The sequence below is a fragment of the Carassius carassius genome, chromosome 48 (genome assembly GCF_963082965.1).
Source record: "Carassius carassius chromosome 48, fCarCar2.1, whole genome shotgun sequence".
Lineage (NCBI taxonomy): Eukaryota > Metazoa > Chordata > Actinopteri > Cypriniformes > Cyprinidae > Carassius > Carassius carassius.
This window is the reverse complement of record NC_081802.1, coordinates 1,151,331-1,161,330: the sequence shown is the minus strand read 5'-3', so window position 1 is coordinate 1,161,330 and position 10,000 is coordinate 1,151,331. Positions and strand designations below refer to the sequence as shown.

Sequence of the window (10,000 nt, the reverse complement as noted above, 5' to 3'; positions counted from 1 at the left end):
CCGGCTCGTACCACTCCTGCTAGATGCTGTTCAGTGAATACTAAAGCCTTGCTCGGGTGTTGTTCCTGGCTGTTGTGTGGTTGCTGGGGTGTTCTAGATAATTGCTAGTGCGTTACTAGGTTACTAGGGCATCGCTAGGGCGTTGTGGGTGGTTGCTATGCATATTTTTCTTCCTGACTGGTGTGAAATGTCTTAGTGATCCTTTGGTCTTGAGTTTTTTTTTCTCTTCCAGCAGGTGAAAATCATGAGAGAACAGACAACTATGAGTGTCAGTACCAGAGACTGACTTTAACAGCAGTATTTTTATCATCTTTAATAACTCTGTGTGTGTGTGTGTGTGTGTGTAGATCTGTGTGGCTCTGCTGATGTGAGGTCTTTGATGTCCCAGCGCTCTCTGCCTGGCACACCAGTCACCCACAAGCACCTGCCCATCGACCTGCGCACATCCATGGACGGCAAATACAAGGAGATCGCGGAGGTGCGTTTGCTCTTCAGAGTGTGTGTGTGTGTGTGTGTGTGTGTGTGTTTGTCACTGTAACGTGCATGTGGAAATAACATTTGTGTAATGTGTATGATTGTAATGCACCGGTATCCGTGTGTGTGTGATGTTTTATTGTCATGCGTGTGTAACATGTGCATTGATTGCAACGCACATTTATGATTGTAACGTATATGCAGGTAAATTTTGTAACTCGTGTGTGTGTGATTGTAACGAATGTGTGTGTATGATTGCAACATCCTTTTATAACGTGTGTGTGGTCGTAACGCATGTGTATGATTGTAACATACTTTTGTAACGTGTGTGTGTGTGTGTGTGTGTGTGTGTGGTCGTAACGCATGTGTATGATTGTAACATACTTTTGTAACGTGTGTGTGTGTGTGTGTGGTCGTAACGCATGTGTATGATTGTAACATACTTTTGTAACGTGTGTGTGTGTGTGTGTGGTCGTAACGCATGTGTATGATTGTAACATACTTTTGTAACGTGTGTGTGGTCGTAACCCATGTGTATGATTGTAACATACTTTTGTAACGTGTGTGTGTGTGTGTGTGTGTGTGGTTGTAACACATGTGTGTATGATTGTAACATGCTTTTGTAACGTGTGTGTGTGTGTGGTTGTAACGCATGTGTGTATGATTGTAACACCCTTTTGTAATCTGATAACGCGTGTGTGTATGATTGTAACACGCTTTTGTAACGTAATAACGTCTGTTTGTTTGATTGTAACACGCTTTTATAACGTGTGTGGTTGTAATGCGTGTGTGTATGATTGTAACATACTTTAGTAACGTGTGTGTGTGTGGTTGTAATGCGTGTGTGTATGATTGTAACATACTTTAGTAACGTGTGTGTGTGTGTGGTTGTAACGCATGTGTGTATGATTGTAACACCCTTTTGTAATCTGATAACGCGTGTGTGTATGATTGTAACATGCTTTTGTAACGTAATAACGTGTGTTTGTTTGATTGTAACACCCTTTTGTAATCTGATAACGCATGTGTGTATGATTGTAACATGCTTTTGTAACGTAATAACGTGTGTTTGTTTGATTGTAACACCCTTTTGTAATCTGATAACGCATGTGTGTATGATTGTAACATGCTTTTGTAACGTAATAACGTGTGTTTGTTTGATTATAACACGCTTTTTTTAACGCGTGTATGATTGTAGCATACTTTAGTAACTTGTGTGTGTGTGTGGTTTTAACGCGTGTGTATGATTGTAACACGCTTTTGTAATGTGATAACGCGTGTGTGTATAATTGTAACATGCTTTTGTACCGTAATAACGTGTTTGTTTGATTGTAACACGCTTTTGTAACGTGATAACACGTGTGTTTGATTGTAACAGTTTTGTAACATGTGTGTGTGGTTGTAACACGTGTGTGTATGATTATAACACGCTTTTGCAACATGATAGCTCGTATGTATGATTGTAACACGCTTTTGTAACGTGTGTGTGGTTGTAACGTGTGTGTGTATGATTGTAACATGCTTTAGTAACGTGATAACGTGTATGTGTTTGTGTGTGTTTGTGTGTGTTTGTGTATGTGTATGATTGTAACATGCTTTAGTAACGTGATAACGTGTATGTGTTTGTGTGTGTTTGTGTGTGTTTGTGTATGTGTATGATTGTAACATGCTTTAGTAACGTGATAACGTGTGTGTGTTTGTGTGTGTGTGTGTGTATGATTGTAACACTTTTGTAACTTGATAATGTGTGTGCATGCTTGTAGCGCTTTTGTAACATGAAAACGTGTGTGTATGGTTGTAACACACTTTTGTAACGTGATAACGTGTGTGTGTGTGTGTATAATTGAAACACGCTTTTTTGTAACGTGTGTTTGTAACACATGTGTGACTAGTGCACATGTGCGTTTGCTCTTCAACATGAGTGTGTTTGTAACATGCACTGGTGTGTAACACGTGTATAGGAGCTGATGGCGATGAGTCTAACAGACAGCGACATGCGTTGCGCTCCGTACGAGTTTCCTGAAGAGAGTCCCATTGAACAGCTGGAGGAGAAACGCCACCGTCTGGAGCGACAGATCAGTCAGGACGTCAAGTACAACACACACACACACACACATCCAAACTGTGTGTAATGCAACACATTTTTTGCCCTTACTGAAAGCCAATCAGAATATATTATATATATGTTGACGGTACATTACGTAAATTGTGATTTTGGAATAAAATATGAAATGCAAGTACATAATAAAAAAAACATTAAATTTATTATTAATTTTCAAGATATTTATTAATAAAATTTGGTAATATTTATTATTAATAATAAACTAATTTATATAATTTGTTAAATAAACTTGTACATACAGAAACCTTCCCCTTCCAACTGTGATCCTAAAGATCTTTGACTGAGTCATTAGACTTCTTTTTTAAAGCATATTTCAGAGTATTTTAAGTCTTTTATTCAGGCAAAAGTATGTTTTGAGAACCGTTAAAGTTTAAAAAATCATTTGTTTGTGAAAATTTGGAGTGGAATGGCTTCGCACCTACTCAGGCGTTTTGTTTGTGATCTGTGTGAATTCTTTGCTTTGAACACACTGACCCAAAACACCCAACAAGCACTGCAGACGTTCATAATCGCACACAGACACAACAGGCCAGAGTTTGGCCGCATTTCAGCCGTTTGTGTGGGTGTGTTTGGGTTTGTGTCTCCTACAGATGCTTAAATACGCACTCTTTCTGCTCGGGTGGAGAGTTTGTGATTCCCTCTGCTGCATCTTAAATAAAAGTGCTTTTGAAAAATCAATCCAAGTGATTTATACTCTCTTCTCTCGTGTGTGTGTGTGTGTGTGTTACTCACTTAAATCTGCCGCTTCGCCTCACACCCTTCAAGGCTTGAACCAGAGATTCTGCTGCGAGCGAAACAAGACTTCATGAAAATAGACAGCGCAGCAGACCTGGAGTGAGTCACTGCTGTCCGTCCGTCTCTGTCTGTCTGTGTCTCTATCCGTCTGTATCTCTCAGCTCATGTGTCAATCTGCAGGAGTCTGAAGGACAGTCATGTGGACGTGGTGGACCACCATCATATGGAGCGAGATCCGCTGGTGGAGAAAAATTTCCAGCGCGTGACCATCTCAGGAGACGAGAAGTGTGGGGTGAGAACTAAAGAAACAAGCTTCAGTTAGTTTGCATGAAAAAATTACAATAAAACAGAGGAATTACGTTTACAGCACTTTTTAATCTGGGTTGTGCACCTTTATATATGTGCTAATACATTTTACAAGTATGTGCTAATACAAGTGCAAATTAACCTCATGTAGTATTTTTGTAGCACTTTTCTCAATGCTAAAAATACTGAAAAGTAACTAACAGAATAAAAATGCGTAACATTCTAACTTGCTGCAACAAATTCTTGCTAGGTGTGAATCTTCCATTTTAATTTTGAAGTAGAATTAAATTGAAGAAATTTAAGTATCACATAAGAAAACAAATAAATAAATCATTTGGAATAATATTTATTTGAAAACATTTTCAAAAATATTTAAAACAAATCAAGTATGACTCAGTTATTAACATGTGAATAAATATTTGATGAATCAATTCAATTTTCAATTCAAGTTTATTTGTATAGCGCTTTTTACAATACTAATCGTTACAAAGCAACTTTACAGAAAATTATGTTTCTACAATATTTAGTAGTAGCTAGTAGTTTGTGCACGATTGACAGGATTTTATAAAAAATAAAAAATAATAATACAAGACGTAGTCAGCTAGACGATGAACTATCAATATTATTAATTAATAATCATTTGATAAAATCAGTTTAGTCTTAGTTTTTTAGTTAAAAATATTAAAAAAATTTCTTCATTGAAATTTAGCTGAAGCACAAAGATTAGATGAAAAACTTAAACTGCAATTCAAAATGTTAATATAGATAGCTAATATAGCTAATATAGAAATGACTAATAAAACAAAATAAATCTGTATTAGCATGATAGCATTATTTTTATACAGAAAAAGTTTTCTTCTAACTTCTCTTAAGTTTTGTTCTTTAAACATTCTTAGTATTAAGTTTTCTGTTTTTCTCTAAGTTTTGATCTTTAAAAAGTTTGTTAATGTTAAGTTTTTCTACATTCTCCATGTTTTGTTTTTTAAGCAGTTCTTAATATTAAGTTGTATCTAAGTTTTTATTTCCTCTAAGTTTTGTAAGTTTTATTCTTTAAAAATCATAAAATTAAGTTCTCTCTATGTTCTAAGTTTTGGTCTTTAATTAAACAAAATATTAATTAGGTCTTCTCTAAGTTCTCAAAATTTAGTTATTAAAAAATTGGTAATTATAACTTTTCACTTAAGTTTTTTCTACATTCTTTATGTTTTGTTCTTTAACCAGCTCTTAACATAAAATTCCCTCTATGTTCTATACGTTTTATTCTTCAAAACAATTCCAAAAATGATGTTTTCTCAAAGTTCTACGTTTCGATCTTTATTTTTTAAAATATTAAATAGGTTTTCTATAAGTTCTCTACATTTTGTTCTTTAAAAATTTGGTAATGTTAAGTTAAGTTCTGTAAGTTTTATTCTTAAAATTGTTTTGGTAATGTTAAGTTTTCTCTAAGTTTTTTTTTTTTTGCATTCTCTATGTTTTGTTCTTTAACCAGTTCTCAGTATTAAGTTTTCTCTAAGTTAAGTTCTGTAAGTTTTATTCTTAAAAAATTTGGTAATGTTAAGTTTTCTCTAAGTTAAGTTCTGTAAGTTTTATTCTTAAAAAATTTGGTAATGTTAAGTTTTCTCTAAGTTCTGTAAGTTTTATTCTAAAAAAGATTTGGTAATGTTAAGTTTTCTCTAAGTTCTGTAAGTTTTATTCTTAAAAAATTTGGTAATGTTAAGTTTTCTCTAAGTTCTGTAAGTTTTATTCTAAAAAAGATTTGGTAATGTTAAGTTTTCTCTAAGTTCTGTAAGATTTATTCTTAAAAAATTTTGGTAATGTTAAGTTTTCTCTAAGTTCTGTAAGTTTTATTCTTAAAAAAATTTGGTAATGTTAGGTTTTCTCTAAGTTCTGTAAGATTTATTCTTAAAAAATTTTGATAATGTTAAGTTTTCTCTAAGTTCTGTAAGTTTTATTCTTAAAATTGTTTTGGTAATGTTAAGTTTTCTCTAAGTTCTGTAAGTTTTATTCTAAAAAAGATTTGGTAATGTTAAGTTTTCTCTAAGTTCTGTAAGTTTTATTCTTAAAAAATTTGGTAATGTTAAGTTTTCTCTAAGTTCTGTAAGTTTTATTCTAAAAAAGGTTTGGTAATGTTAAGTTTTCTCTAAGTTCTGTAAGATTTATTCTTAAAATTTTTTGGTAATGTTAAGTTTTCTCTAAGTTCTGTAAGTTTTATTCTTAAAAAAATTTGGTAATGTTAAGTTTTCTCTAAGTTCTGTAAGTTTTATTCTTAAAAAAATTTGGTAATGTTAAGTTTTCTCTAAGTTCTGTAAGTTTTATTCTTAAAAAAATTTGGTAATGTTAAGTTTTCTCTAAGTTCTGTAAGTTTTATTCTAAAAAAGATTTGGTAATGTTAAGTTTTCTCTAAGTTCTGTAAGTTTTATTCTTAAAAAATTTGGTAATGTTAAGTTTTCTCTAAGTTCTGTAAGTTTTATTCTAAAAAAGATTTGGTAATGTTAAGTTTTCTCTAAGTTCTGTAAGTTTTATTCTTAAAAATTTTTGGTAATGTTAAGTTTTCTCTAAGTTCTGTAAGTTTTATTCTTAAAATTGTTTTGGTAATGTTAAGTTTTCTCTAAGTTCTGTAAGTTTTATTCTTAAAAAAATTTGGTAATGTTAAGTTTTCTCTAAGTTCTGTAAGTTTTATTCTTAAAAAATTTAAATTATTCTTAACATTAAGTTTTTCTCCAAGTCATTTAAATATTCTTAGTATTTTTTTCTCTAAGCTTTATTCTTTAAATTAAAATCCTAAAATGAAGTTTTCTCTAAGTTCTCCCAGTTTTTTTTCTTAAAAAAAATGTTTTCTCTCATTTTTGTACGTTTTTTGCTTTCAAAAATTCTTGTTTTTCTCCAAGTTATTTAAATATTGTAAGTATTATGTTATTTCTCTAAGCTTTGTTCTTTAAAAATTCTTAATATTGAGTTTTCTGTAAGTTCTCCAAGTTTAGTTTTTTTTAAATTCTTCATATAGTTTTCTCTAAGCTCTCTAATTTAAGTTGTTTTTATCATGTTTAGATTTGTTTTTACTGTAAAACAGGACAGATACACTGATGTTGACTGATTATAGATCGATTCTTGTGGCGTTTGTGTGTTCAGGTGCCGTTCACGGATCTGGTGGATGCAGCGAAGTGTGTCGTGAAGGCCTTGTTCATCAGAGAGAAGTACATGGCTCTTTCTCTGCAGTCCTTCTGTAAAACCACTGCAAAATCCCTGCAGGAGCTCAGCCAGAGACCGCTGGACGTCGACGTGTACGAGGACCTTCACGACAGTCCCGTCGACTCAGGTGTGTGTGAGCACCTCGACATGCTACAGAACCCAACACATACCAGCTCTGATGTGTGTGTGTGTGTGTGTGTCTCAGACATGTCCGTTCACCCGCCTGTGTCAGACACACACCCGTACGAGGGGCAGGACATGAAGAACCTGCCGCCTGACTCTGGATACAGCTGCAGAATGGTGGATGGAGTCATTCATGTCTACACTGCACAAAACCCCATGGACAAGTGAGTTTCACGGACGAATTGACCTCAAACATCCTCTGAATTAGCTAAATTTAGCTAAACCTGCTTTTGGGGACGTCCTCGAAAGGAAAAATGGATCATGAAGACACAAGAGCTTGTTTTAAATCCTCAGAATTTAAATGCACTGAAAAAAAACTGGTGTAGAAACAGTTTTGACTCGGAAAACACTAGTACAATTCATAATCAATTACAAACAAATAACTAGTAACTTGGAAATAAATAAGAAATGTTGAGGTTGAAAGACTGCAATATTTTTTTTCTTGTAAAACATGTTGTAATTATTGTATTTTTATACATTGAATCAAATATTCTAGAATCTTAGTAAACAAAAAGACGTATATTTATTTTAAGAAATAAAAAAGCTTCGTTGCACACAATGCAGTGCATCCTGGGATTTTCAGAGAGGATGCTGAATTTCAACAGAGTAATTATTATTTTTAACTAAAACGATATGTTATTTCTAAAAAAGAAAATGTAAAAACACATTTTATTCTTTAACTATAACTAGAAGCATTAAAATAAAAATTATGTTACTAAGTAAAATAAACATTAACTGAAACAAAACTAATTTAAATTTAATAAAAAAAAAATAAACAAATTTTATTTCAGCAAATTTTTAGCTAGGGCGGTTTAAGTAGTAAAAAAAAAAAAAAAAAAAAAAAATTATATATATATATATATATATATATATATATATATATATATATATATATATATATAATTATTATTATTAAAACCAACAACAGAATTAATACAATTAAAAAGAATACAAAAAAATTCAATAAATGTAAGATATTATATATTAATTATATAAAATAGTAAAATGATATTCGATGAAATTCAACACCAGTAAAAAAAGAAAAACAAATCAAGTAATAAATCTAGAAAATCCACTGAATAAGCATGAAAATGCAATTCAACAACAAAATAATCAATAATACACAAAACTGAAAATACTAGGCTACTGATGAAATTATGCCAATCTTCAAACAATAAATAAAAAGTTTCTTCATGCATATATGATGCCTAAAAACATAGGCACACTTGGGTTGAAACAGGGTTTGTGTTAGTCTTCAGCTTGAACAGAACATCAAGACGTCTGTCGTTCACGTAAACGTTTGTGAATCGTCCTCAGGAGCACCGAGCTGGACCTGCCCTATCCAGACCTGCAGGAATACATCGCAGACATGAACGTGATGATGGCGCTCATCATTAACGGCCCCGTGTGAGTGCCTCGTCTCCCAGCATGCACTGGGCTCACCGTATACTTGTGTGTGTGTCTGTGTGCGTTCTGCCTCGTCTGACGTGTGCGGTTCTTTACAGGAAGTCGTTCTGTTACCGGCGGCTGCAGTATCTGAGCTCTAAGTTTCAGATGCACGTCCTGCTGAACGAGATGAAGGAGCTCGCCGCGCAGAAGAAGGTCCCACACAGAGACTTCTACAACATACGCAAGGTCAGATATCAGTTAATACATCATTAAATCATCAGTGTGCGCAAACGTAAACAAGCCAATGAAAGCACAACATCAATATAGAGCAAGAGAATATAGAAAATTACATCTAAGGTAATATATAATATAGAAATTATTATCAAAATGAAAATATTAGTATTAAATGCTTATAAGAAATAAATAATAACAATAAATATAATTATAAAATATAATAATAAAATAGTATTAATAATGGACAGTATTAGAATATTAAAATATGTTAATGTACAGCATTTGAATACTGTAATACATACACTGTTAAAATAATTATTGAAAATGAAAAATAATAGAACACATTTAAATACTTTTACCGTATGATACAAAATATAACAAGATAATTCTATTTTTTTTATAAAATGTATTTGATAAAAAAATATAAAACAATATTTTTGTTATAGAAAAATATGTCATAATTATATATTATGATGTTAATATAATGTATTGCATTACAATATTAAAAAGATATAGAATAACTATTATAGAAACTATACAATTAAATTACTAATATAGAGAGTATGATCAAAATGAAAATGGCTTTGATTTATGAATGTATAATTATATATTTTTTATGTCAGAAAAATACTCAAAATGATAAATTATAACGAAACAGCGCGAATAGCACGAAACCAGTCTCAAAATTGAGATTTATGCATTATCTGAAAGCTGAATAAATATCTCCCCATTGATGTCTGGTTCAATATTTGTCTGAGATACATCTGGAATCTGGGGGAGCAAAAAAATCTAAATATTGAGAAAATTGCCTTTAATTTTCCCAAAAGAATTCTTAGCAATGCATATTGCATCAATGACAAAGAATACGACAAAGAATTACGACAACGCAGAAAACTAGATCTTGCTCGAAATAAGCTGCTGTCAAACTGATAACGCTTCATAGTTTGACAGAGCCTTGTTTGTGAAATGCTGGAGTGTTAAAGTGTTGAACGGTCTCCAGGTGGACACACACATCCACGCCTCGTCCTGCATGAACCAGAAGCACCTGCTGCGCTTCATCAAGAGCGCCATGAAGAAGTATCCGGACGAGATCGTGCACATGGAGGGCGGCCGCGGCCAGACGCTCACCGAGGTGTTCGAGGAGATCAACCTGACGGCGTACGACCTGAGCGTGGACACGCTGGACATGCACGCGGTGAGACGCGCATGCTAACACACGCTAACACACCACACGGGTCACATGACGCCTGCCGCTTCCTCCACAGGACAGGAACACCTTCCACCGCTTCGACAAATTCAACTCCAAATACAACCCCATCGGAGAGTCCATCCTCAGAGAGATCTTCATCAAGACCGACAACCACATCC

General features: G+C 33.2%; 1 protein-coding gene across 3 annotated transcripts in view; it reads left to right on the top strand.

Moving 5' to 3' along the window:
• Window positions 1–10,000, top strand: part of ampd2a (adenosine monophosphate deaminase 2a) — a 23,889-nt gene that overhangs the window by 6,985 nt on the left and 6,904 nt on the right. For 2 of the 3 annotated variants that reach the window (XM_059543955.1, XM_059543953.1), the window contains exons 2-11: window positions 348–478; window positions 2,436–2,566; window positions 3,362–3,430; window positions 3,512–3,623; window positions 6,767–6,953; window positions 7,032–7,173; window positions 8,327–8,416; window positions 8,515–8,644; window positions 9,633–9,827; window positions 9,898–10,000. The exon at window positions 9,898–10,000 is cut by the window's right edge and continues 29 nt beyond it. In XM_059543955.1, the coding sequence (XP_059399938.1) occupies window positions 348–478; window positions 2,436–2,566; window positions 3,362–3,430; window positions 3,512–3,623; window positions 6,767–6,953; window positions 7,032–7,173; window positions 8,327–8,416; window positions 8,515–8,644; window positions 9,633–9,827; window positions 9,898–10,000 (1,290 nt within the window). The remainder of the gene's footprint in view (window positions 1–347; window positions 479–2,435; window positions 2,567–3,361; window positions 3,431–3,511; window positions 3,624–6,766; window positions 6,954–7,031; window positions 7,174–8,326; window positions 8,417–8,514; window positions 8,645–9,632; window positions 9,828–9,897) is intronic. The other variant, XM_059543954.1, reaches the window with a different exon arrangement.